Source organism: Ornithorhynchus anatinus, chromosome 7, assembly GCF_004115215.2.
Source record: "Ornithorhynchus anatinus isolate Pmale09 chromosome 7, mOrnAna1.pri.v4, whole genome shotgun sequence".
In the NCBI taxonomy this organism is placed as follows: Eukaryota; Metazoa; Chordata; class Mammalia; order Monotremata; family Ornithorhynchidae; genus Ornithorhynchus; species Ornithorhynchus anatinus.
The window spans coordinates 58,816,784-58,844,482 of record NC_041734.1 but is presented as its reverse complement, the minus strand read 5'-3'; the positions used below and the strand labels follow the sequence as shown (position 1 = coordinate 58,844,482).

Here is a 27,699-nt window from a genome sequence, read left to right as displayed (position 1 = left end):
TTTCTCTTGTTTAAGCCATTCTCTTTCTCCCCGTGAGTCTCTAGACTGTAAGCACGTGGACAGGGAATGTCTGTTCTGTTGTTATATTGTCTTCTCCCAAGCACTTAATACAGTGCTCTGCACACAGTAAGTGCTCAGTAAATATAAACGAATGAATGAATGTCACCCATGTGGGCAAGCCTGGAGGTCTTCCCAAGGAACGATCGTGTCCGGAGACAGTCGGTCGTATTTATTGAGCGCTGTGTGCACGACACTGTACTGAGTGCTTGGGAGAGTATAGTATAATGATAAAAAGACAAGATTCCCCTCCCACCACAAGCTTACGGCCTCAGGGCTGTCTCTCCTCAGCTCTCGCCCCACCAACTCCCAGCCCTGTGGCTCACTGTTAGCCCGGGCAAGCCGTTCCGAAAGAAGCCGTGCCCCCTGGGTCTCCGCTGTCCCTAAGAGGGGGAAAACATTCTAGCTACCCTCCGATCCGCGATCCGCAGTCACCCATTCGGTGCCCTGGCAGGTGGATTCGGAAGAGCCCGTCTTCGAAGCCGTCATCAACTGGGTGAAGCATGCCAAGAAGGAGCGAGAGGAGTCCCTGCCCAACCTGCTGCAGTACGTCCGCATGCCCCTGCTCACCCCCAGGTACATCACAGACGTGATAGATGCAGAGGTAGGTCCGGGAATCACCCACCCAACCTCTGCCACCTTGATCTATCTGTCCTGGTTCTGTCCCCGAGGGCTGTAGGCCTAAACTGGTGGCCTCCAGCCCCGCAGCACTTCAGTACCTCGTTATGTCTTTGCTGTCAAGTCGTCTCCAACCCGTAGAGATGCCGTGGACACATCTCTCCCAGGACACCCCACCTCCATCCGCGGTCGTTCTGGTAGTGGATCCAGAGAGTTTTCCGGGTCAAAATACAGTAGGGGGGAAGAGCAAAGGGAGCAAGTCAGGGCGACGCAGAAGGGAGTGGGAGATGAGGAAAAGTGGGTTTTAGTCTGGAGTAGAGTCTCGCGAGTGCCTGTGCTCTGCACGCAACAAATCCTCAATAAATGCCATTGATGGATTTTTGGAGAAGGGATCTAGGCTTTCCCCTAAAAGTTCTGCCCGTTGTGGTCGGGCTGCCCAGAGGTCTCAGGCTTAGCTCTCTGGAGAAAGATGAACAGCTGGGCTGCTCAGCCAGAAAATAATGCACTGGATTTCCAAGTAGGCCCCTGGAGGCTTTCAATAGCCAACCTAGCAAATGAGTCGTCCGCCCTTTCAACTCTCTCTGTCATTGTTCTGAAGACCTCTCTTACTGTCTCTTTGAACTAATTATCCGTAACAAATCTCGCTCTTATCTTGCCCGTTAAACAAGCTGTTTGGGGGCAAGACATCCTGGGAAACTGAGAGCTTGGATGATTTCTCAGCAGGAGATTTGATTTTTATTTTGAGCCAGAGGGAGAAATTCTAGCTGGGAATATGGAAGGATGGGGCGTGTTGTCTTTTATGTGCATTAAAAATCTTTGGAACTTGTCTATGCTAGCTAGAAAGGGGTGTTTTGTGTTTTTGTTTTAATCACGTGTTGTTGCCTTTATCGCCTTGCCCATAGCTAGTTATTTCCTAACATGCATCACTCTGGACCATTTTAACCCTGCATATAAAAATGATGATAGTGTTCAAGTGCTTACTTTGCCAAACACTGTACTAAATGCTGGGGTAGATACAAGATTCGCAGTCCCTGTCCCAAAAGGGGCTCCCAGTCTAAGTGGAAGCAAGAAGGAGTGTTGAAACGCTCTTTTCCAGCTGGAGGAAACTGAGGCCCAGCTCGCCCGAGGTCACACAACAAGCAAGTGGCGGAGCTGGGATTTTAGAACCCAGGTCCTCCGACTCTCAGGCCCGTGCTCTGTCCGTTAGGTCACGCCGCTTCTCTTCTGCATTTAAGATACCCCTGCATTTCCCTTGAGCCGGCATTTAAACCCACACAATGTCTATCACATCCTGATTTGCTCAGGCGAGATCGTGGCTACAGGAAGCGGAGGAAGGCAGGTTAGGGATCCTCAGGCAAAGGCTTAGCGCCTCCTTCGCCGGGACCATCTCCGCCCCGCCGCCTAGCTCTCTGCCCGCTTCTTTCCGGAAGAAAGCCTGGCAGTGCTTATGTGGCTCTAAGCCGTACCCTTGGGAAAGCCTCCTTCTCTGTTCCTGGTGCTGCTCACTCACGATGGTGTGCGTTAAGTGCTTACTATGTGTCGAGCACTGTTCTAAGCGCTGGTGACGCTGAAAGCCCTTGGGAAGAAGGTAAGGGCATCTCCCAGATCTTGTTTATGGTATCATGCTGGGGCCAGAGGCCCGGCCGAGCAAACCCAGGACCTGCCAGGATGATAAAAGAACCTGTTATTGGGCAGGAATCGTCTGTCTGTTGCCGAATTGTACATTCCAAGCGTTCAGTACAGTGCCCTGCACGTAGTATTGCAGTGCACAAATACCGTTGAATGAATGAATAATAACGGTACTTGTTAAGCACTTACTGTGTGGCAAGCCCTGTTCTAAGCGCTGAGAGAGATACAAGTCGATCGGGTCGGACACAGTCCCTGTCCCACGGGGGGCTCACGCTCTTAAGGCAAGCAACGTGGCTCAGTGGAAAGAGGCCGGGCTTGGGAGTCAGAGGGCATGGGTTCGAATGCCGGCTCTGCCACTTGTCAGCTGTGTGACTGTGGTCGAGTCACTTCTCTGTGCCTCAGTTCCCTCATCTGTAAATTGGGGATTAACTGTGAGCCTCACGTGGGACAACCTGATTACCCTGTATCTACCCCAGCGCTTAGAACAGTGCTCTGCATATAGTAAGCGCCTGACAAATACCAACATTATTATTATTGTTCACTTATTTGTGCCTCAGTTCCCTCGTCTGTAAAATGGGGATGAAGACTGTGAGCCTCAAGTGGGACAACCTGATGACCCTGGATCTCCCCCAGCACTTAGAACAATACTCTGCGCATAGTATGCGCTTAACAAATACCAACATTATTATTATTAATCATCCCCATTTTGCAGATGAGGTAACCAAGGCCCAGAGAAGGATCCAAGCCAGTGGGGGTTCGGGGAAGCCGGCCTTTTTTCGCCCCTCTTCGTGGCTGTGCCATCTGGGAGTGTAGAGGGGGGGACTTTGCTCTCTGGGGTGGCCGATTGTGACTTCAGTTATCCTGGTTGGGGCGACGGTGGCGCTTTGAACCCGAGGGTTGATTTGGGTTCTGGAAAGAAAGGGATCAGCCAAGGTGCCCGGGCCAAGGGCGCCCCCTGGGGGCCCCGTCTCGCTAATGTTGGGGATTGGGATTGAGAAGGGCCTTTTCTCGCTTTAGTTTTTATAATAATAATGGTGCTATTTGTTAAGCGCTTACTATGCGCCGAGCACTGTTCTAAGCACTGGGGTAGATACAGGGTAATCAGGTCGTCCCACTTGAGGCTCACAGTCTTAATCCCCATTTTACAGATGAGGGAACTGAGGCACAGAGAAGTGAAGTGACTCGCCCCCAGTCACACAGCTGACAAGTGGCAGAGCCGGGATTCGAACTCATGACCTCTGACTCCCAAGCCCGTGCTCTTTCCACTGAGCCATGCTGCTTTTTATGCTTTTTAAAAGCGCTTGGAATATACAATTCGGCAACAGATAGAGACAGTCCCTGCTCTTTATCATAACTACCATTATTCTAATAATAATGGCGGTATTTGTTAAGCGCTTACTATGTGCCAAGCACTGTTCTAAGCAATGGGTAGATACAAGGTAATCAGGTTGTCCCACACAGGGCTCACAGTTTTAATCCCCATTTTCCAGATGAGGTAACTGAGGCACAGAGGAGTTAAGTGACTTACCCAGTGTCACACAGCTGATAAGTGGCAGAATCGGGATTAGAACCCACGACCTCAGAATCCCAAGCCCGTGCTCTTTCCACTGAGCCACGCTGCTTCTCCATGGTAGTTAACCCCTTACTATGTGTCAAACGCCGTCCTAAGCGCTGGGGTGGATGCAGCTTCTGTCCCCCACGGTCCAAGTAGGAGGGAGAACGGGTATCTCATCCCCATTTTGCAGTTGAGGAAACCGAGGCACAGAGGAGTTTAGCGATCTGCCCACATAGTTGCTCAGATCTTTCCTCCACCCGGTCTCCAGCTGTTGATGGCGATGATGGTATCTGTTGAGCGCTTACTATGTGCCAAGCACTGTTCTAAGCGCTGGGGTAGATACAAGGTAATCAGGTTGTCCCACGTGGGGCTCACAGTCTTAATCTCCATTTTACGGATGAGGGAACTGAGGCACAGAGAAGTGAAGTGACTTGCCCAGGATCACACAGCTGATAAGCGGCGGAGTCGGGATTAGAACCCACAACCTCTGACTCCCAAGGCCGGACTCTTTCCACTAAGCCACGCTGCTTCCGTTCTCACAGCCTTCTCATCCGCACCTGTTTTTCTGCTTGTCTTGAGAAGCCGCTTGGCGTAGTGGTAGAGCGTGGGCCTGGGAGTCATGAGGTCCTGCATCCTAATCTTGGCTCCGCCGCTTGTCTCCTCTGTGACCTTGGGCAAGTCTTCACTTCTCTGGGCCTCGGTTCCCTCATCTGTAAAATGGGGATTGGGACTGCTAGCCCCACGTGGGACAGGGACCGTGTCCATCCCGATCTGCGTGTATCCAGCCCAACGCTTAGGACAGTGCCTGGTAGACAGTAAGCGTTTACTAAATACCGTAATTGTTAATTATTCATTCTCCCGTGTTCATTATCTTTTCCCTGGTGAAAGCTCTAAGCAGTAGGAGCCAGGGATCAAACTAAGAGCCCTCCAAAAGGGAAACTGTGAAGTTCTGACCAAGGCTGTGACCGTGGAGAAACTGCAGTTCGTCAGCCCTTCAGTTTGTTTCTCCTCCTTGGATCTTCAGGTGACCACAGAGCCCTTTTATCATGCCAGCTCCCTGTGGGGTTTGGTTGTTTTCAGAGCTTCCCCATCCCTGTATTGCTAGGCCGCCTCTCTCCTCCATGCTTCTGTTCCTGGTCGCCCGAAATGTGTTTCTAAATCCAGGTGGTTTTCCCGTTCCCCGCAACGTTTAGGAAGCAGAGGCTTAGCTCATCTTCCTCTCTGGTGCCTTTCAGCCATTTATCCGCTGCAGCCTGCAGTGCAGGGACCTGGTGGACGAAGCAAAGAAGTTCCATCTGAGGCCCGAACTGCGCAGTCAGATGCAGGGACCCAGGACCCGCGCTCGCCTGGGTAAGTGGGAGATCGAAGCCCTCGGCCCCTCGGTCGGGCGGGGGAATGAGCGGCCTCGATACCGCAGTCACAGAATGATTCCCTGAAGATGCCTTTCCTCCCGACGCCTCCGTTGAAGGGGTAGTGAGAAGCCCAAAGAAAAGGTACAGTCAGAGTCGGCACAGCCGAAGAGCAGAACTCTAGGGTGGGGAAAGAAAAATAGGATGGAGGAGATTTTTAAAGAATCATTCTGCCCCTTTCCTTTCCTAACTGTTAGTCCAGCGCCTCCACAACCCCTATCTCCTGGACCGACATTACTGAAAAATTTGCCAGGTGCCACTTCAGAAATGGACAGTTGCTAGGACAGTCTGAGTAAGGAGGGTCGTTCATCCTTCTCTACTTAAATTATACCATGAGAGATTCTGGGAATGAGAAGTCCGGGAAGCATTTTGAGTCCAATTTACCCTTTTTGCTAGTGGTGCTTCCCCAAAAGAAAAGAGATATTGTGTCTGTCGTTAGTGGAGGGCTTTGGATGTTGAAGAAAGTGTCAGAATGGTGAGGTGAATGGCCCCGTGTTCTGCCGCTCCTGGCGGGAATACATTTGTGGAAAGAGCAGGTTTTCTTTTGCTCAGCCTGTGGTCTGCAGGCGAAGCATTTCGACCAGCAGTAAGTAGAGGACCTGGGTTTTAATCCTGGCTCTGCCAATTGCTTGCCGAATGACCTCGGGCAAGTCCCCTAACTTCTCTGTGCCTCAGTTTCTCAACTGTAAAATGGGGATTGAATCCTGCTTCCCTCTTCTTAGACTGTGAGCCCCGTAGGGGACAGGGACTGTGTCCAACCTGCTAAACCTGTATCTACCCCAGCACTTAGAATGGGTCTTGACAGATAAGTGCTTAACAAGTACCTTAACCATAATAACAGTAATAATAAGTATCCCCTGTTCTAGCTGCCTGTCAGCTACCGAGTTGCATGACTCTGACAGCCAGCTATCCTGGAAAACAGCTGAGCTATTTCCCTAACGCATCTGAGGTCTTTTCTACTTTTCTCATCCCTCCGCCTCTCCTCCTTCCTTTTCTCCTCCCTATTCCCAGCCAATTGGAAAGTCCTCTTCGGGCTGACATGGAGAAGATCCTGTACATTCCTCACGGATACACTGACGTGAAGAGTGGTAGGAGAGAGCCAGAGTTCCTCGATCCCTTTTACGTTTTCCGGCGGTTTAGTATCGCTCCATGGTTTTGCGGGTGAATAGTGTGACTATACCCCAGCGACTGGGATTGTCTGTAACATCAATCATAAGCTCATTATACACCATAAGGAAGGTGAACTGAATTTATCATGGGGAGTCCAAATCTGTTTTACGACTTTTTTGAGTGCTCGAAATTTAGTATTGAATGTTTTGCGTATTTCACGACTTCTAGTCATTGTTCGTGAACATTTTATGTGCAGTTCAGATTGTGTGTGTATGTGAGAGAGAGAAACCTTGTTAAAAAATGCAAAATCTTCATCGGCTGTGCCCAGGGAATGTTGAAAAACTGATGGCAGACACTGTTTAATCTTCCCACTGTCAGAGACTTGGCAGACTGGGCTACTCACGCCTGGCTCTATCATGTAGACAGACTACGCAATTGCACATGATGCCGATCAGTCTGAGGCACCTTTTTTTCTTGGCAACTTCTGCTTCTTGCCTCTTGGTTCCACCGTCTTCTGCATCTCTTCCTGTTGCCTGGAGTGCCAAAGTATCTTGACTGGGCTTTTAATCTCCCCAGAGCCTTATTGAGGGCACATCTCCTCCAAAAGGCCTTCCCTGACTGAGTCCTCCTTTCCTCTTCTCCCATTCCACCCTGCGTCACCCTGACTTGCTCCCTTTATTCATCCCCCTCTCAGCCCCACAGCACTTGTGGATGTAGCCATAATTTTATTTATCTTAATATCTGTCTCTCCCTCTAGACTATGAGCTCATTGTGGGCAGAGGGTATGTCTGTTGTTATGTTTTACTCTCCCAAGCATTTAGTAAGCATACAGTAAGCTCTCAATAAATACCACTGATTGATTGATTGACCCCGTAGCCAAGAGGCAATTTAGCACAGACCGAAGAACTCGGAGACTGCCCCCAGGAGCTCGTCTTCAGCAGTCTGTTGAGCAGGACACAGAGGGACCTGTCGGCTACTCAAAGACCTCATGGCCAAGGCCGAGCCTTCCGGCTTCGAGCCAAGTGGAGGGTGAGCTATGGCTGTCGAGCCCAAAATGAGGAAACTCGTGGTAGGTTTTGTTGGCTTTTCCTTCAGGCGTGGACAGAAGAGGCCCAGAATCCTCAGGAGAGCAGAAGCCAGCACTCCCAAGGGTGGTTAAATTCAAGCAGACGCCTTAGGACGTAGCCCAGTTGCCCTGATACCCTTTTGCCTGCAGGATCACTCGGAATAAGTGGTCCAAGTCTCTTTGGGAAGGGTTATCCTCCTCGGCTAACGAGATTAAGCCCCTCTACCCAGAGTTGACAGCGACCTCCCCCTGACCCTGGGAAGAAGATCACAAAGCAAGTCATCTGGTGTAGGAAGAGGGGCTATACTTGGGCTGAATCGCATATTGTTCTTGTGTTTTTTTGTTGTTTTGTTTTTGTTTTTTATGGTATTTAAGTGCCTTCAATGTGCCAGGCTCTGTACTAGGCGCTGGGGTAGATATAAATTAATCAAGTTGGACACAGTCCATGACCCACATGGGGCTCATAGTCTTAATTCCCATTTTAAGGTGAGGTAACTGGAGCACAAAGAAGTTAAGCGACTTGTCCAAGGTCACACAACAGACAAGTGGCAGAGCTGGGATTAGAACCCAGGTCCTCTAGCTCCCCGGCCTGTGCTTTATCCACACTGCTCCCCTAATCCACGGGAACAGTGGCATCTCCTTCACATTAGTCTTCCCAGCTTTGTGACATTGCTTTATTGTGCATTTTGAGACTCTGTTTTGCCTATGTTTAGGAATTGCATTTAAAGATAGGTTCTAATAAGGGTGTGTGGGTATAGTTGTAAAAAGTCTAGGCATAATCATCAGTTAAAAATTGGCTTTGATGCGAAAAAAAAAAAGGTTTTATTTTAGGATTCATTTGCAACAGCCTCTGCATGATGTTCACAGAAGACAAAGAGCTAAATGTATAAATCACAGCTACCGTTGACATTCACAAGCGTTCAAAGTAACCTTCTTTAATTTAGGGAATGGAATGCCAGCATCAGTCCAAACTTAACAATATCCAAATCTTGGTTTCTAAGTGGTAGACGTATTGAGAAGCAGCGTGGCGCAGTGGAAAGAACACGGGCTTTGGAGTCAGGGCTCATGAGTTCGAATCCCAGCTCTGCCACTTGTCAGCTGTGTGACTGTGGGCAAGTCACTTAACTTCTCTGTGCCTCAGTTCCCTCATCTGTAAAAATGAGGATTAAGACTGTGAGCCCCACGTGGGACAACCTGATTCCCCTGTGTTTACCCCAGCGCTTACACAGTGCTCTGCACATAGTAAGCGCTTAACAAATACCAACATTATTATTATTATTATTATAAAAGATTTAGGTGGACACTGGCACCGAGGAAAACTACGTATTCTTCACATACTGGAGAGAAGGGGGGAATAAAGTTCAAACCTTCTATATAATACAATTATACAGGGTGAGGGTAGCCGTAAACTCCGTAATTGTGTGTTTAAGTGCTTAAACTGTCAAACGCTGAATTATGAGTTGGGGTTAGTACAAGCTAATTGGGTCCCACATGGGGCACATGGTCCAAGTAGAAAAGATAACAGGTGTTGAATCTCCATTTTGCAGATGAGGGAACTGAGGCACGGAGAAGATAACCGGATGCCCGAGTTCACGTAGCATTAAATGGTGGAGCCGGGAATCAAGCTCGGATCTCTACCTTCCAGGCCTGGACGCTTCCCCCTAGGCCATATTACTTCTCTTTATGGCATCTGCCAACTCTTGCCTTGCAGTTTCCCAAGCACTTAGTACAGTGCTCTGCACATGGTATGCTCTCTATAAATACCATTGATGGATTAGGATATCAAGGAGAGGTAGCCGGTGGACTCGCTGTAATTTCCAGACCTCTTGAAAGCAGAGGCCAGATGGAGAACATGTAATTGACTTCTCTAGAGTGCCGTTCTGCCCAGAGCCAGCTCTGTGCTGGCTTGGCAGGGTCACAGTTTCCAGTTGCCCTTGATTTTTCCAGTTTCCAGGAGAAAAGTTGAGGCGGGACTTCCCAGCCGTGTGCCTTCCTGAAGTTCATTTTCAGTCTCTAACGCTCTTCTCCCCGTTTACTCCCACCGCCAAGGATGAGTCCATATTTGGTCAGGGACATTCGGCCATGCTGAGTTACAGCGGTCAAGGTTTGGGGCTAGTCAAGGTTTGGGGCTAGGGTTAAGGTTCTCTGACCCCTCAGATTGCATGTAAGCAATGATGCCTCTCCTTCCGTGTCATGATAATAACTGTGGTATTTGTTAAGCGCTTACTCTGTGCCAGGCACTGTTCTACAAGAAAATTGGGTTGGACACAGTCTGTGTCCCACAAAGGGCTCACAGTCCCCATTTTACAGATGAGAGAACTGAGGCCCAGAGAACTGAAGTGACTTGCTCTAGGTCACACAGCAGGTCCTTCTGATTCCCAGCCTTGAGATCTCTCCACTAGGCCCTGCATCATTATTATTATTATTGTTATTGTTGTTATGGTATTTGTTAAGCGCTTACTATGTGCCAGACACTATACTAAGCGCTGGGGTGGATATAAGCAACTCAGCTTGGATACAGTCCCTGTCCCATGTGGGGCTCACAATCTCAATCCCCATTTTACAGATGAGGGAACTGAGGCCTAGTGAAGTGACTTGCCCACGGTCACACAGCAGACAAGTGGCAGAAGCGGGATTAGAATTTACGACCTCCTGACTCCCAGGCCCACCCGTGCCCTGTCCACTAGGCCATGTTGCTTCCCGACCCCGACGGCTTTTCCATCTTCAGGTGTCTCTCGTCTCACACCTGGGAGTGCATCATCATCATCGTTGCACACAAGCCTGGGCACCAACGGAGTGCGTATTCCCCACTGGCCTGATTTTATGGCTTGAACTAGCCTCAGGGCTGGCCCTCCCCTCCCTCATGAAGTGCCGGGAGGAAAGTGGGTAACCCAGGCATTCCGGAGACGCTGCTCGCTGATCCGGCTCTGCGGGATCAGAGTGTGTTTCTAATTTGCCAGGTGCCTGGAAGACGGTTTTTCCAAAGTTGTAGCATGGGGATCCCAAGGCCCTCTCTAAACAGGCTTTGAAGTTAGCGTCTCCGTGGAGGCATCTGAGGTCTGACTCACTCCCCGCCTCTGACTCTTCCCGACTGGCACTTTGGCATGGCCTGGCTCCTAAAGCGGCACTTTTTTCTCACTGTAACTTTCCGCCGTGGCCAGAAACCAGTGGCACAGACCCTCAACGTGGCAAGAAGAGGAGTCAGACTGTCGCTCACGTTCTTCTTGGCCACCTCCAGATCTGTGACGAGCAGTTCTACGCTATGGCGGTGGAGAGAACTGGGCCTCATCCTCCCGAAAGCCAGTCCACGGATTTTCCCTCTCCGAGCTTGGCCTCTCTGACTCCTCTCTCCTACTAACCCGCTACTCCTCTCTCAGATTTTAGAGCTAATTATCTCATCAGCACCTCTGAAAAGCCAGCTTGAGGCCTGGGGTCCCCATACAGTGGCCCCAAGTAGTGGCAAATGTTTTTGAGAGCAATTTCTTTCACTAGCCAATGTCTGGACTGCCAGCTGGATCGCCTAGGGATGCAGCCAGCTCGAGCTCTTATTACTATTATTGTTGTTGTTATGGTTTTTAAGTGCTTACTAGGTGTCAAGCACTGTTCTATACTCCCGGAGTGGGCTCTAAATGAATGTGAGCCTCTTGAGGGCCATGAACTGTGGCTAATTCCCACCTGTGTATTCCTTACCAGCGACTGTAAGCCCATCAGTGGGCAGGGACTGTATCTGTTGCCGATTTGTACATTCCAAGCGCTTAGTACAGTGCTCTGCACATAGTAAGTGCTCAATAAATACTATTGAATGAACGAACTGCTGCTGCTGCTATTACTCCCATTGCCAGCTAACCTCTTTTAATGAAGCCCCTGTTTGGATTTAAAGAAATGATTGATTGGGGCAGGGAATTTCCTGAGAGACTGTTTGGCCGCCAGAGCTAGTCTCTATTCTCTGAATACAACGGAATGACCTGCTAAAGACTTTTGAAAGGCCTTACCTCTTTTCCGTGCTCCCAGCCCTCAGGAGGGCGGCCCGAATGATGATTTTCTGACCTAGAGAAAGAATGTGGCCTGGTGGATAGAACAGAGGCCCGGTTTCTAGTCCCAGCTCTGCCGCTTGTCTGCTCTGTGACCTTGGGCAAGTCACTTCACTTCTCTGTGCCTCAGTTACCTCGTCTGTAAAATGGAGATTGAAACTGTGAGCCCCAGGTGGGTCAGGGACTGTGTCCAACCCGATTAGCTCGTATCTTCCCCAGCACTTAGTACAGTGCCTGACACCCAGTGAGTTCATTGACTCATTCAATCTTATTTATTGAGCACTTACTGTGTGTAAAGCTTGGGAGAGTACAATATAATAGCAAACAGACCCATTCCTGCCCTCAACGAGCTCGCAGTATAAGAAGGGGAGTTAGATGTTAAATAAATAAGGCTTTGAAGAGGGGAGATCAGTTATCTTTCTGATATGAGGAGGGAGTAAGTGCTCAACAAATACCATTATGGAGGAGGGGGAAATGGAAAGAAAAAGTGTCTCCAGACCTTGATTTTAATGGAAATCCTTGACATAAATCCCTCTCCGAGTGACTTTCAGGGAACAGGACAGCAAGGCGGTAACATTGCTAGGAGGATAGGAGGCAAAGAAAGCTGTCTAATTGTGGTTCTGGCCTCCCAGCTACAGGAAGTCTGGGGAAACGGACACAGGGGTTTAGTGTAATCTGAAAGGGGCCCTTGTCCAGCTTCAGCCAGTATATTCCTCCTGGTTGACTTCCCCAGCTGAAACATCTGCCTCGTGAACTGTCTCCCATTTTCCCTGTCAGTATCCAGCTGGAGAAGGGATCGTTTTTTATTCCACTGGCCCGGCAGCAGCTGCCTCAAATCAGCTGGCCTAAACTCCTGAGTATCTTGGTTCTTTGAGGTGTCCTGTTTACTTTAGCAGGTTCTGATTACCTTAATAATCCCCCTCTGTGTTCCCTCCTTCCTCCAATTTACCATTCCCACTTTGAAACTGTTTGCTTCGCCCAGGAGATAGTAAGCTCATTGAGGACAAAACTTGTCGACCCCCAGAAGGTGCTCAGTTAAGGCTGTTGATCCCTGGTGAGGGAGGGTCAAATGGGGCATGGGCGTGTTGGTTAGGATCCTGTAGCTGGTGGAGGGCGGGGTGGGAGGGAAGGTGGGCAGAACAAAGCTACCTTCACTTGGTAAAATGGGTAAATCACATGGCCCATTGGAGAGGTTTTCCGGTGCAGTGAATAACTGGCGGCGTGAGTACCCAGCGCGTGATGAAATCACAAAGGGGAAATCAAAGAAGTTTTTGTGTTGGCTTCAGGCAAGAATTAGGCAACCAACGGTATTTGTTGAGCGCTTACTGTGTGCAGAGTACTGTACTAAGCGCTTAGGAGACACATCCCCTTTCCGAAAAAAACATACTGTCTAGAAAGAGAAGCTCCTTGTTCCCTAACTCCAAAAAAAAAAAAAAAAATCCAGACTTGCATGTGAGAGGAACTGGGGGCAAAGCCATTTATAGGGTGCCCTTCCCCTCTGGTAGAACCTGAAGTGGTGCTCCCCAACCGATTAGTGGTGTCCAAGTGGACAGGGTCTAAAGAGGGGTACAGGTCACCTTCGTGTGGTTTTTTGAGTCCAGGTTCACAGGCCCTCTGGCATCAGAGCTGCAGAAAACCCAAGGGGAAGAGCCACATGCAGGAGGGTTTTTTCCTGGTACCCCGTCCTGTCCCACAGCTCCTCTAAGCAGGCCAGAGAGCGGCCTCTCCAAGCCCGCTCCCATCTGGATTTTCCCATTGGGTAAACAGGGAGTTGTTGTTCACGCAGTCCCATAACTCAGTCTACTAGTAAAGGGTAAATAGTAGTGACTGGCGTTTATTGAGCACTTATTGCGTGCAGAGCACTTGTATTAGGCCCTTGGAAGAGAACGATACGATATAGTTGGTAGACGAGAGTCCTGCTCACCAGTTCACGGTTTAGAGGGGGAGACCTTACAGTCAATTATTTTTGCAGGGGAGCGGTAGAGTAAGGCTATGTCCATAAGGGCCGTGGGAGTGTAGGGTGGGGTGACTCCAGGAGAAGGCTCATCAAGGTGGTAGGAAACAAACCACAGGAAACACTCGTTCACACAGCCGGCGGTAAGCGTACACAATCAGGTAACACGGGAAGCTGTGCCGGCCGAAAGTGGCAGCAGGATTCGGTCAGGGTTTGGATAAATTCTGTGGACAGGCGGTCCGTAATGCGTGACGAGAGAGAAAGTTTGGACTTCAAGGGGAAAAGGTTAGGTGTATGTTCCTAAAACATTAGGGGCGACGTTTTGTGCCTCTTCGCACAGCTTCTACCAGCGTTCTGTCGCTTCTGTTGGAGAATAATCCTGGTCCGGGCAGACCGTCGATCTATCCCAGTAATGGTCGGCTTACGTTCTATTGAGATCACCAGTGGAGGCCAGAGGAACCGTGACTTGACCTCTTCTCATTTTGTGTGTCGTCAGGGGCCAACGAGGTGTTGCTGGTCATCGGGGGTTTTGGCAGCCAGCAGTCGCCCATCGACGTGGTGGAGAAGTACGACCCCAAGACTCAAGAATGGAGCTTCCTGCCAGTAAGCACAGCAGAGGCTCCCCCTGGCTCTTCGGTTCCAAGGAGTAGCTGGGGCGCTGATTCAACCCACAGCTAGACCAGGAAGTAGGCAAACCTAGAAACAGCACAGTGGTCCAATGAGGACAGTCCCAGCTGGGCTTGAGGTTTTCCTGATGGAAAGTCCCCTCCAGCCTGCAGAGGCAAAGTGGCCCTGACAGTGGAGCTGGTGACTCAGTGGCTTGCTTCCTTCCTCTTAAAACTTGGATGGGAAAATTAGCCCCAGGTTTCCGGCCAGGGTGTAACGGAGATCCGGATCTGCCTGATCCAGACCAATTTTCTCTCCCCTCCAGCCCCTTCTCCCTCGCCCCCAGGTCACCCAGAACAGTGCCACTTGGCGCCGGGTCCCTTGGCGACGTACCGCTTGGGGCATCAGGTCTCCCGTCCCTCATTCGGTCTAAGAGAAGCCAGAGTAAGACGTCAGACTGTAAGTCAGACATCGAATCTGATGAGAGCATTAGGTGCCAGGCAGACAGTGCATTTTCCCAGACAGATTTAAGGGATAAAAGAGAAATGAGTGTTGGGAGGAGACCCCGAGCTGAGAAAACATGCCAGAAAACTAGATCTTGAAGGAGAAGGGAGAGGATAACCTAGTAAAGGTTCTAGGGTACCTCTTTCCTCCTCTCACTGTCCCCTCAGGGTCCGTTGACCCTGGTGTCCTGTGCCTCTTCTCGCTAATGCCCTCAGAGCATCACCCGGAAAAGGCGTTACGTGGCCACCGTGTCCCTGCACGACCGGATCTACGTGATCGGTGGCTATGACGGGCGCTCCCGCCTCAGCTCCGTGGAGTGCCTCGACTACACGGCCGACGAAGACGGGGTCTGGTACTCGGTGGCCCCCATGAATGTCCGGCGTGGCCTGGCGGGAGCCACCACCCTGGGAGGTGGGCACGGGTGGGACCCACAGGACCCCTTCCCTGGTTGGACCGGGGGTGCGGATGAAAGCTGGGTAACCGGAGGGAGGCTCTCCATAACCAAGCAAATCAGTCAGTCAGCCGTATTGAGTACTTACTGTGTGCAGGGCACTGTACTAAACACTTGGAAGAGTAAAGGCAGCAGTTCCCTCCCCAAGTTTTTACTGGAATCAATGAAACCTCGGAGTGCATAGCACCTCTCCCTCCACCCTGTACAGCGGGGCCAGGGACATAATTTGGTACAGCCTTGCAGACTTTGTAGACTCGACAGGGCAGGAAATGTGTCTGTTCTGTTGTGTGTTGTATTCTCCCAAGCACTTACTACAGTGCTCTGCGCACAGCAAGCGCCCAATAAATACCACTGATACCAAAAAAACTCCACCGACCCCATTTCACGCCTCGTCCCATGTCCCTGCACTGGGTGCAGCTCAGCGGGCTGGTAGTTGTCTCAGGCCTGGCTGGGTGAGGCAAGGGATGTGGGAGGAGAGGGGTGTGCAGAATGGTAATTGTGTCAGCAGACCAAGCCCTCTCCCTGACTCCTGATATGGTGGCCAGGCGACTGGTGTTCGATGAAAGGTGGGGCCCGAAATTGACTAAACCGGACACAATCCTAAATTATTGTCAGAGCCTAGTACGGGAGGCACCGGGCCGAGTAACTATTTACACCCACTTAGGCAACCCCTTGGATCTTATCAGGTAATCAGACCGGTAAATTTTGATATCTTATCTGCAAGGCTATTTAAACAACTGACCCTCCGAAGGACTTCATATCCTCCTCTCCGTATCACCCGGTCATCTGGAGGGCCTAAAGAGAGGTCTGTCGGGGGGCAGAATTACGTGTTAGGGATGTATAGTCGGTTGACCTGTGATGAATGTACTGTGGGCAGATATGATCTACGTGTCTGGTGGTTTCGACGGGAGCAGGCGCCACACCAGCATGGAAAGATACGATCCCAACATCGACCAGTGGAGCATGCTGGGGGACATGCAGACGGCTCGAGAAGGAGCCGGCCTCGTGGTAGCCAACGGAGTCATCTACTGCCTTGGTAACTGGGTTGGGAGCGGGAGGGTGCGTTCCTTGGGAGGAAGGCTTCTCGGGACTCTTCTGGCGTGTGAATCCAGAACGGGGTTCTCTGTCTGCGCCATTCACGTCCAGTTTACCGCTCAGCAGTGAGGAACAACTCCCTGCCGGAACTGGCTTCTAATACTGGAAATCTGGAATTTGATCTTCCAGTCGGCCCGGTTGAATTGGCCCGTGAGGCCGGGGAAGAAGGAAGGAAGTGGGAATGGGCTGGGCAGTTTGTTAAACCTCCTGCAGTTGAACAGAACGAACTGGTAATCGCCGCTCTCTCCCCCAGGGGGGTATGACGGACTGAATATCTTGAACTCGGTTGAGAAATACGACCCCCACACAGGACACTGGACTAACGTTACTCCAATGGCCACTAAGCGCTCAGGTAAGAAAGGGCTGGGGGGCTACTGCAGGGCCCGGAGATGGTAATGATGGATCGGAACGGTTCTGTCGGTCAGTGGGGTGTATCGAGCACCTACTTTGTGCAGAGCGGTATTACGTGCTTGGGAAGGTAGAATAAGTAGACATCATCTCTGTCCTCGGGGAGCTTATATTCTCCCAGGGGTTGTGCATTTAGATGTGGGAGGTGCAAATGGAGACCCCGATTCCAGATCGGCCTTATTTTGAGACTGAGGATAAGTTCCCCTCCTTTCTTTGCTGCTATTTCCAGGGTCTGTTAAGTGAGACGAAGGCTGTCGGGGGCTTAATGCTTCAGACACGTTAGAGGATGTTGAATAGGGGAGGAAACTCGGTGTTTATCGAGCACTCATTTTGTGCAGTACCCTGAAATAGGCATTCTTCACCCATGCTTCTGAAGGCCACCTGGGAGTTCATGCCTTCTTTTAATCGTATTTATTGAGCGCTTACTATGTGCAGAGCACTGTACTAAGCGCTTGGAAAGTACAGTTCAGCAAGAAATAGAGACAATCCCTGCCCACAACAGGTGCACAGTCTAAATGGGGGGAGATAGGCATGAAAATAAGGGACCCAGAGAAGTGGTCAGAGACGAGAGAGACACACATATGGTGAAGGAGCTAGAAACACCGAGAGGAGTACAGTCAGGGAACCAGACAGCAAGGGAGCCGGGATGGACAGAGGCAAGAGGCGAGAGGGGGGACACGGTGCAGAAGCCGGAGACTTGGAGCAAAATACAGAGTTGTTTTCTCCAGTGTGTCATACTACTTTAGCCCCGCTGTGGTGCGGTGGAAAAGAGCCTGCTGGCTCTGGAGGTCGGGAGGCCTGGATTCTCATCTGGGCTCTAAGAAAAGGAGAATGGCTCTTGAGACTCTCTTTGCCTCACTGGTGAAAGTTTTTGCCAGCTAACAGTACCGGCAAAGACCACAGCGGGCATCGAGATAACTGCTGGGTTGTGGCACCGTGCTGCAGTCACTCGGATCCAAAAACGGAACTCACGTATAAAAGTAGCAGAAATACTCGTAATTTAGTGAGGGGCCCTTGCAATGCATTGTACTAAATGCTTGGGAAATACAAAGTAAAATGGCACGTTCCCTGCCCACAAGGAGCTTACATTCAGAGAATGTAGAGAAGCAGCGTGGCTCAATGGAAGGGGCAAGGGCTTAGGAGTCAGAGATCGTGGGTTCTAATCCCAGCTCCGCTACTTGTCTGCTGTGTGACTTTGGGCAAGTCATTTCACTTCTCTGGGCCTCAGTGACCTCATCTGTAAAATGGGGACGAAGCCTGTGAGCCCCACGTGGGACAACCTGATAACCTTGTAATAATAATAATAATGTTGGTATTTGTTAAGCGCTTACTATGTGCAGAGCACTGTTCTAAGCGCTGGGGGAGATGCAGGGTAATCGGGTTGTCCCACGTGAGGCTCACAATTAATCCCCATTTTAAAGATGAGGGAACTGAGGCACAGAGAAGTTAAGTGACTTGCCCACAGTCACACAGCTGACAAGTGGCAGAGCCAGGATTCGAACCCATGATCTCTGACTCGCAAACCCGGGGCTCTTTCCACTGGGTCATGCTGCTTCTTGTATCCTCCCCAGTGCTTTGCACAAAGTAAGTGCTTAACAAATGCCAACATTATTACCGTCTAATGGGGGAGAGCAACAGACATATGTACAGAGTAAACAAAATAACTGTTGTATTTGTGAAGCGCTTACTGTGTGCTAAGCACCGATCTAAGCTGTGGGGTAGGGACAAGGAAATCAGATCCCACATGGAGCTCACCGTCTAAGTAGGAGGGAGAACACGTATTGAATCCCCATTTTTGCCGAAGAGGGAACTGAGGCACGGAGAAGTTAAGTGACACGTCCAACAGATAAGTCACCCGACAGATAAGTGGTGGAGCTGGGATTAGAATCCAGGTCCTCTGACTCCCAGGACAGTGCTCTTTCCACTAGACCACGCTGCTTCCCTTAGATGTCGTTAGAGATGGCTGCTGGGTTTATGCCATTTGGGGTGCTGGGAATTAATCAGCAAAGGCATTTGGGAGGGGGAAGGCTTGGAATACGGGTGGGACTGTAGTCTGTCGGATCTGGGGGCCAGGGATTCCAAACGGGGGTAACCGCGAGCGAGGGGACGGAGGCGGGAGAGTCAAGTGCGAGATAGGAAGTTAATTGGGGAGGAACGAAGAGCGAGTCGGGGAGTGGTAGGTGAAGAGAGCAGATACGTAAGGTGGGGTGAGTTAGTGGAGGGCTGCTGCCGGCACTCTTGTGCTCTACCGGAAACGTGACGGTAGTAAGATTACCGCCGGAATCCATTCGTTCGCACGGGTGGGTCGTCAGGCTCAGGCCCGAGATTGGTCCGTCGTTTTAGACGGGCGACTCGCGTCAGCGTCGTCGACGCGACTTCCCCGTTGGCTCCGGAGTATCTAGTTCCATTTCCAAAGCTGGGGTGGTCCGTCCGTGGCAGCAAGGGGCAACCCGGCGACTCCTCTCTCCTCAGGAGCCGGAGTAGCCCTGCTGAACGACCACATCTACGTGGTGGGCGGCTTTGACGGCACCGCTCACCTCTCCTCCGTGGAGGCCTACAACATCCGCACGGACTCGTGGACGACCGTGACCAGTATGACGACCCCCCGGTGTTACGTGGGGGCCACGGTGCTGCGGGGCAGGCTCTACGCTATCGCAGGGTGAGGATCGAGACCGGTAACCGCCCGAGCCACCGACGGCCTGGGGCGGGGCCCCCGCCGCGGCAGCCGCCCGGGTCTCTCCCCGCCCTGGGACGTTCCAGACTTCCGAGGCGGCCGGACCCCCGGTCGGCGTCCCCAGGCGAGAGAGGCTTTGGGGAGAAGCGTTTCGGGTGGGAAGGCAGAGCCCCCTCCGCCGGTCGACCGAGGGCCTCTTGAGGGAGCGGCCGGGCTCTGAACGTCTTCTCTTGCTTCCCCTGCAGCTACGATGGGAACTCCTTGCTGAGCAGCATCGAGTGCTACGACCCCATCATCGACAGCTGGGAAGTGGTGACGTCGATGGGGACCCAGCGCTGCGACGCGGGCGTGTGCGTGCTCCGCGAGAAGTGACCGGGGGCGGGGCGGGCAGGCCGGGGGAGAGCGCGTCAGCCCAAGCCGGCGGTCGGTTCCTAGGAGGACGGGTCGACGGGGAACTGAAGACCCGTAGCGGATACTTCTCTCGCACGCCGTGTGGACCGGGTGATTCTGAGCCCCAGGGCGGCGGTGGCCGTAACTCACCCGCGTCCCTCCCCGGCCACCGTCTCGGGTGTGCGGCAGCTCCTCGCGGTGGGCGGGCAGTTGGAACAGGTGAAAGAGGGCACTCTGAACAGAGCAGGAGACTGCGGCGTCTACTCCACTCTGTGGTTTCAGGGGCACTTTTTCCTGGCATCCTCCAGCCCGCCACGTGCGGAGGAGAACGTGTACCTCGACGGTGTGTCCGCCAACTCCCGAGAAGCCGTGGTGGGCTCCGGTGAGCACGGCCCCCGTGCCCGTCCGGCACCTGACGGGCAGTCAGCTTGATGACGGATCTTGGCGAAACCCACGTCTCTGAAGGGGGTGAAGAAAAACGCGTCCGGCTCAGCGTACGTCCAGCTAGGGCCAACGGAACTCAAATCCGCGCCCGATGGGCCGGGAACTTATCGTCGGGAAGGCAAGGCGGGGTGGTACCTCTTTGAAAGTCGTGGGCGAGCGGGACGCTCCTGGGATCAGAGCTACCCTTAAGGCTCGAAGCAAGGCTTTAATTAGATGGCGTGTGGGTCAAGTTGGGATCGGGGAGGAAGGAAAGAGTGCCCCTCCTTAAAGAACGAGAGCCGTCTCCAGGTTGGATGACCCTTTTTCCTGGACTCGGATTCAGGGTTGTGACTCCCCTCCCCCCGGAGCCCGTGACCTGAGTGAAAGAGAGCACTGTGGACAACTGCCGAAGCCGAAGGGATGAGTGCTGGGGAAAAGAGGCCTGGCACTTTGCTGTTCAGCTCAGGCCGGGGACATCTCTAAGCAGGACTTAGTGTGGAGCAAACATTTCCCACCCTATTTATTTTGGAGGTAGAAGGCCGATAATCTTCAACCCTGGTAGTTGTCGTCCCGTTCCCTCCCTCCCGTGTGCGGCGCTGAGGCGTGTCATGCTTCTTGTTCCGCACAGCTTCCTTTCTCCCGAGTTTTCCCCCTTCCTTCCAGCTCGATCACCTCCTCCCTCTCGTAGTAAAAACGCGCGGATCCGAGTGCGCTGTAAAACGACGACCGAGACTTTGCTGAGGCCTCGGTACCCTGCTGAGCCAACACAGCCCAAGTGAAAGGCAGGCGGGGAGAGAACACCATAATCTGAATAAGGATGCACTTGGCCTTGGTATGGAAATTCCACTTCAGTCCCTTTTCCAGAGTCTTGTGTTCAACTCCCCTCCCCGAAATCGTTTGCTTTGTCTTTTTTTTAAATGAAATAATAAAAACCACCTTGTCGCCTGAGTGCAGCGGGAGCATCAGTGTCTGGTCCTCTTTCCTCACAGGTCCTAGGGAGGGAAATGAGGATCTTCCTCCTCCTCTTCTCCTCCTCTTCCCTCTCCTCCTCCTCTTCCCTCTCCTCTTCTTCCTCCTCCTCCTCCTCCCTCTTCTTCTCCTTCCCAGAATTAGAATCTGGTCCTTCCGACTCCCAGGCCCTTGCTCCGTCCACTAGGCCATGCTGCAGCGGGTATCTTATTCCCAGGCCAAGAAGAGCGTGACCAGGCTCTGACTCCACCAGACTAGGGCCTGGGTTCCTTTCCTTAGAGGAGGGGTAATGGTAGTGGAATGTCCAGATTCGGCCAAGCAGGGCCAGACAAAGCCAGTAAAATGAGATCAGAATGGTAAATTAGAGGCCCGGTAGCCAGAAAGACCTGGGTTCTAATCCTAGCTCTGCCACTTGCCTGCCGGGTGACCTTGGACAAGCCAATTAACTTTTCTGTCTGTTACCTCATCAGTAAAATGGGGTTTAAGACCGTGAGTCCTGTGAGGAACGTGGACAGTGTTCAACCTGATTAGCGTGTCTGTCGGTACCCCTATGGTAAGTACAGTGCCTGGCACATAATCAGTGCTTAACAAATGCCACTAACAAAGGGCAATCGCCCGTTCAAATGGGCTTCAGCCACCTTGACGTGGGAGAAATCGTCAGGGGCGAGGTGGAGACAGGGGAAAGGCCCCATAAAGCTCCTCACTATTGGCTTTAAGGCTCTCCATCACCTTGCCCCGTCCTACCTCACCTCCCTTCTCTCCTTCTCCAGCCCAACCCGCACACTCCGCTCCTCTGCCGCTAACCTTCGCACTGTGCCTCGATCTCCCCTGTCCCCCCACCGACCCCCTGGCCCACGTCCTACCTCTCTTCTGGAACGCCCTCGCTCCTCAAATCCGCCAGTCAATCACTCTTCCTCCCTTCAAAGCCCTACTAAAGGCCCACCTCCTCCAGGAGGCCTTCCCAGACTAAGTCCCCTTCCTCAGCTCCCCCTCTCTTCTGCGACACTTTGACTGGCTCCCTTTGCTCTTCCCCCTCATCCCCGCCTCACAGCACTTCTAAATATATGTAGACATCTATAATTCTGTTTCTATCGATGCCTGTTTATTTGTATTGACATCAATAGAAATAGAGGAAGTCGGGCCTGGAAGTCAGAAGGTCATGGGTTCTGATGCCGGTTCTGCCACTTGTCTGCTGCGTGACCTTAGGCAAGTCACTTCACTTCTCTTGGCCTCAGTTACCTCATCTGTAAAATGGGGAATAAGATTGTGAGCCCCATGGAGGATAGGGAATGTGTCCAACCCTATTTCCCTGTAATAATGTTGGTATTTGTTAAGCGCTTACTAGGTGCCGAGCACTGTTCTAAGCGCTGGGGGAGATACAGGTATCCGCCCCAGTGCTTAGTACAGTGCCTGGCAAATAGTAAGTGCTTAATAATACTAATATTGATATTTAAGTGCTTACTCTGTGTCAAGCACTGTTCTAAGCACTGAGGTAGACACAAGGTAATCAGGTTGTCCCACATGGGGCTCGCAGTCTTAATCCCCATTTTATAGATGAGCTAACAGAGGCACAGAGAAGGGACTTGCCCAAGGTCACACAGCAGACAAGTGGTGGAGATGGGATCAGAACCCATGACCGCTGACTCCCGGGCCTGTGCTCTCTCCACTGAAGCCATGTTGTTTAATAAAGCCCATCACTGGGCAGGGATGGTCTCTATTGCCGAATTGTCCATTCCAAGCGCTTAGTACAGTGCTCTACACATAGCGCTCAATAAATACTATTGAATGAATGAAGCCCGTCAAAGGGCAGGGACTATTACCGATTTGTACATTCCAAGCGCTTAGTACAGTGCTCTGCACCTATTAAGCGCTCAATAAATACTACTGAATGAATGAAATACCATTATGATGATGTGTCTCCCCCCTCTAGACTGTGAACCTGTCGTAGGCAGGGATTGTCTCTCTTTAATGATAATGTTGGTATTTGTTAAGTGCTTACTATGTACTGAGCACTCACTGTTCTGAGCACTGGGGGAGATACAGGGTTGTCCCACGTGAGGCTCACAGTCCTCATCCCCATTTTAAAGAGGAGGGAACTGAGGCCCAGAGAAGTGAAGTGACTTACCCACAGGCACCCAGCTGCCAAGTGGCAGAGCCGGGATTAATAATAACGTTGGTATTTGTTAAGCGCTTACTATGTGCAGAGCACCGTTCTAAGTGCTGGGGAAAATACAGGGTCATGAGCTTGTCCCACGCGAGGCTCGCTCAGTGGAATGAGCACGGGCTTGGGAATCAGAGGTCGTGGGTTCTAATCCCGGCTCCGGCACTTGTCTGCTGTGTGACCTTGGGCAAGTCACTTCACTTCTCGGTGCCTCAGTCACCTCATCTGTAAAAAGGGGGATTTAAAAAAAAAAAAAAAAGTGAGCCCCACGTGGGACAATCTGATGACCCGGTCTCCACTCCAGCGCAGAGAAGCAGCGTGGCTCAGTGGAAAGAGCCCGGGCTTTGGAGTCCGAGGTCATGAGTTCGAATTCCAGCTCTGCCACTCGTCAGCTGGGTGACTGTGGGCAAGTCACTTCTTGGGCCTCAGTTCCCTCCTCTGTAAAATGGGGATGAAGACTGTGAGCCCCACGTGGGACGACCTGATTCCCCTGTACCTCCCCCAGCGCTTAGAACAGTGCTGGGCACATAGTAAGCGCTTAACAAACACCAACATTATTATTAACAGTGCTCTGCACATAGTAAGCGCTTAACAAATAGCATCATTATTCTAATTACGATTCATCGTTTTCCAGATGAGGTCACTGAGGCCCAGAGAAGTGAAGTGACTGGCCCACCGTCCCCCAGCTGACGGGTGGCGGGGTCGGGATTCGAACCCACGACCTCTGGCTCCCCAGCCCGGGCTCTTGCCGCCGAGCCGCGCTTAGTACAGGGCTCCGCACGTAGTAAGCGCTCAACAAACAGCCACCTGATCATCACCGGTACCGAACGAGCCTCACGGGCTACGCCTGAATGACCGACACCGGCTGAGGCAGGAAAGCGGCGCATGCGCGGCGGAGGCAGGCGTGCGCGCGCGGGGGGCCGCGTCTGCGCCTGCGCGGCGGCGGCTGCAGCGGAGCGGCGGCGGAGGCGGCCATGGAGGAGGCGGCGGCGGCGGCGGCGGCGGCCGCGGCCGGGGAGGAGGAGGAGGAGGAGGCCGCCGCCGCCGGCCGGGAGCGAGAGCTGGTGTCGGCCGACGGCCGGAACCGAAAGGCGGTGCTGTGCCAGCGCTGCGGCTCCCGCGTCTTGTTACCCGGCGCCGCCCTCTTCTCCCAGCGACAGGTAGGGGACGAGCGGGGGCCCCCGGACCGGCCCTCCCCGGCCCGCACCCCTCACCCCTCACCCCTCACCCCCGCCCCGCCCGCCCGCCGCGCAGGCCTGCGCCCTCTCCCTCCTCCTCCTCTTTATCTTTCTTCTCCTCTTCCCTCCTCCTCTTTCCTCTTCCCTCCTCCTCCTCCTCCCCTTTCCTCCTCCCTCTCCTCCTCCTTTCCTCCTCCTCTTCCCTCCCCCTTTTCCCTCTCCTCCTCCTTCCTCTTCCCTCCTCCTCTTTCTCTTTCCTCTTCCCACTCCCCCTCCTGCTCCTCTTCCCTCCTCCTCCTCCTCTTTCCTTTCCTCCTCCTCTTTCTCTCCCCTCTCCCTCTCTTCCTCTCCCTCTTCCCCCATCCTCTTCCCTCTCCCCTTGCCTTCTCTTCTCCCCTCTCCTCCTCTTTCCTCTCCTCTTCCCTCTCCCCCTCCTCTTCCCTTTCCTCCTCCTCTTTCCTCTCCCCTCTCCCTCTCTTCCCTCTCCTCTTCCCCCATCCTCTTCCCTCTCCCCTCTCCTCCTCTTCCCTCTCCCCCTCCTCTTCCCTTTCCTCCTCCTCTTTCCTCTCCCCTCTCCCCTCTCCTTCTCCTCTTCCCTCTCCCCCTCCTCTTTCCTGTCCTGCTCCTCTTTTTCCTCTCCTCTTCTCTCTTGGCCTCCTGCTCTTCCCTCTCCTCCCCTTCCCTCCTCCTCTTTCATCTCCCCCTCCTCCCCTCTCCTCTCTCCTCCTCCTCCTCCCTCCTCTTCTCCTCCTCCTCCCCTTCTTCCCTCTCCTCCTCCCCACCGCCCCAAGGCTGGCCCTCAGCTCGCCCTTAGAAAACCAGGTGAATCAGCTCCTCTTCCTCCTCCTCCTCCCTCCCGCCTCCCAGGCCCGTAGCGAGGGCGTGAGACCAGCGCCATGGAGCTTTGAACTCTTCAGAGAGAGACGGCAGACAGACACGAAATAGTATTATTAGCTAATGAATGGGCATCGATGCCGCCAAGATGACTCCCGTCGGGAATTTCGCCAGCACATCCGACCCAGCCCCTGGGAACTCCTTGTCTGCCCCCCCGGCCGGGTTGAGGACGGGACCGTCGCACCATTCACCGCCATGAGGACGGGACCGTCGTACATTCATCACGTGGAGGACAGGACCATCACATCATTCACCGTAGACTGACAGCTGGGACAGGGGCTGTGTCTGATGATGATAATCTTTGTTCGGCGCTTAATATGTGCCAAGCACTGTTCCAAGCGCTGGGGTAGACACAAGGTAACCAGGTTGGACACAGTCACTGCCCCACGTGGGGCTCACACTCTCAATCCCCATTGTACAGATGAGGGAACTGAGGCACAGAGAAGGGATTGGTACTTTCCAAGCGCTTAGTACAGTGTTCTGCACACAGTAAGCTCTCAATAAATACGATTGAATGAATGAATGAAGTGACTTGCCCAAGGTCACACAGCAGACAAGTGGCAGAGCCGGGAGTAGAACCCACGAGCTCCGACTCCCAACCCCGCGCTCTTGCCACTAGGCCATGCTGCTTTAATGGACTGATTGACTTGTACCCATCCTAGTGCTTAGCACAGGACATGGCACATAGTGCATAACAGGGCAAGTCACTTAACTTCTCTGTGCCTCAGTTCCCTCATCTGTAAAATGGGGATTAAGGCTGTGAGCCCCACGTGGGACAACCTGATTCCCCTGTGTCTACCCCAGTGCTTAGAACAGTGCTCTGCACATAGTAAGCGCTTAACAAATACCAACATTATAACAAGTACCATGATTCCCCAGAACATCCCCCTCCCTCTCTATTCCCTTTCTGCCAGTGGGAAAGCACAAGAAGGAGTGGTTTGCCATTAGAGTACAGAGTCACATTTTAGCGTGTGAGGACCAGAAGATACCGTCATCGTGAAAGAGGGCGTTACAGTATACGTGAACTAATATCAGAAAAGCGACTTAATCATCAACGGTGTTTATTAAGTGCTTACTATATGCAGAGCACCGTACGAAGTCCTTGAGAGAGTACAATACCACATAGTTGGTGGACACGATCCCTGCCCACAGTGAGCGTTACAGTCTAGAGGGGCAGACGGACATTAATACACAAATTACTCCAATCTCTCCTGTATGTCACGGGAATGGTAATACTTTGTATACAGTAGTGCCTTCTGTGAAGGCCAAAGTTCACTGCAAGTGGAGAATAATCTGTTTGGAGGTCGAGACCACGTCATTATTGTAATGACCTCTTTCATAATGGTAATATCCTCAGGTCCTCGCAGGTTAAAATGCGACATTGTTCTTGAGGACACCGTAGCTTAAATAAATGAAGCGACTAACACTGAAGCTTAAATAAATGAAGCGATTTGCCCAAGGTCACACAAGGCGGCAGAGCCGCCTCCTCTCTCACATTCACTGTGGATCCCTCAGTCGGGGTATTTCTTGAGCATTTACTGTGTGCGAAACATTGTACTAAGTGCTCAGGAGAGTACGGCAGAATTGGCAGACACATTCCCTGCCTATAAGGAGCTTACAGTGTAATAATTGTGATATCTGTTAAGTGTCAGGCTCTGTACTGAGCGCTGAGGGGAGAGGCAACGGGCTGGGAAATACAAGTAGATTGGGTTGAACACAGTCCCTGTCCCACATGGGGCTCGCAGTCTTAATTCCAATTTTACGTACGAGGTGACTGAGGCACAGGAAAATGGAGTGTCCTGCCCAGGGTCACACAGCAGACAGGTGGTGGAGCAGGGATTACAAGCCGTGACCTTCTGACTCCTAGGCCCGTGCGCTATCCACTAGGCCACGCTGCTTCTCCCTCTTGACAGACTTAAAGGCCGCTGGACCGTGACGTGGGGTCAAACTGAGAAATGGGCGGTGTGGGCTTGGGCTCCTTTTGAAACCCTCACTGTGTTCTCTTGCTTGGCAGCTCTTCCTTCCTTCCATGAGGAAGAAGCCAGCTCTCGTAGACGGTAGCGACCCAGACGGAGACCTCCTCCAGGATCACTGGCTCGTAGATGACATGTTCTCCTTCGAGAACGTGGGCTTCACCAAGGACGTGGGAAACATCAAGTTTCTGGTCTGTGCGGACTGTGAAATCGGACCCATCGGGTGGCACTGCCTGGATGACAAGAAGAGCTTCTATGTGGCCTTGGAGAGGGTTTCCCATGAGTAACACAAGGGATCCTTCACCTTTCTCTCCCCTGAGACCAGCCCAACCTAACCCATGCTTGACCTCCTGTTTTTCTCCCCGTGTTAATGGTAAAATTGTGAATCCCGCCATTATGCGACCACCCGAAGGATTTGTCCTAATCTGCTTCCTTAAAGCTTCGTGAATGTATCTTTCCATCTCCTGTGAAACAGCACCTCGTGGATTTGTGGGGTGAAAGCTGGGATGCCTCCCAAAGTTACTCTCCTTCCCGGTTTGAAACC

General features: G+C 52.3%; 2 protein-coding genes across 2 annotated transcripts in view; both read left to right on the top strand.

The window, feature by feature from the left end:
• Positions 1 to 20,940, top strand: part of KLHL12 (kelch like family member 12) — a 35,805-nt gene extending 14,865 nt beyond the window's left edge. The window contains exons 5-12 of the mRNA XM_029069078.2: positions 512 to 661; positions 5,095 to 5,209; positions 13,926 to 14,032; positions 14,755 to 14,950; positions 15,868 to 16,026; positions 16,339 to 16,437; positions 18,966 to 19,152; positions 19,413 to 20,940. Coding sequence (XP_028924911.1) covers positions 512 to 661; positions 5,095 to 5,209; positions 13,926 to 14,032; positions 14,755 to 14,950; positions 15,868 to 16,026; positions 16,339 to 16,437; positions 18,966 to 19,152; positions 19,413 to 19,539 — 1,140 coding nt within the window. The 3' untranslated portion in view covers positions 19,540 to 20,940. The remainder of the gene's footprint in view (positions 1 to 511; positions 662 to 5,094; positions 5,210 to 13,925; positions 14,033 to 14,754; positions 14,951 to 15,867; positions 16,027 to 16,338; positions 16,438 to 18,965; positions 19,153 to 19,412) is intronic.
• Positions 20,093 to 27,627, top strand: RABIF (RAB interacting factor). The gene is made up of 3 exons (XM_029069651.2): positions 20,093 to 20,124; positions 24,132 to 24,270; positions 27,197 to 27,627. Exons 1-3 carry the CDS (start codon positions 20,093 to 20,095, stop codon positions 27,440 to 27,442), a joined length of 417 nt encoding a protein of 138 aa, XP_028925484.1. The 3' UTR covers positions 27,443 to 27,627.
• Positions 27,628 to 27,699: the final 72 nt, after the last annotated feature.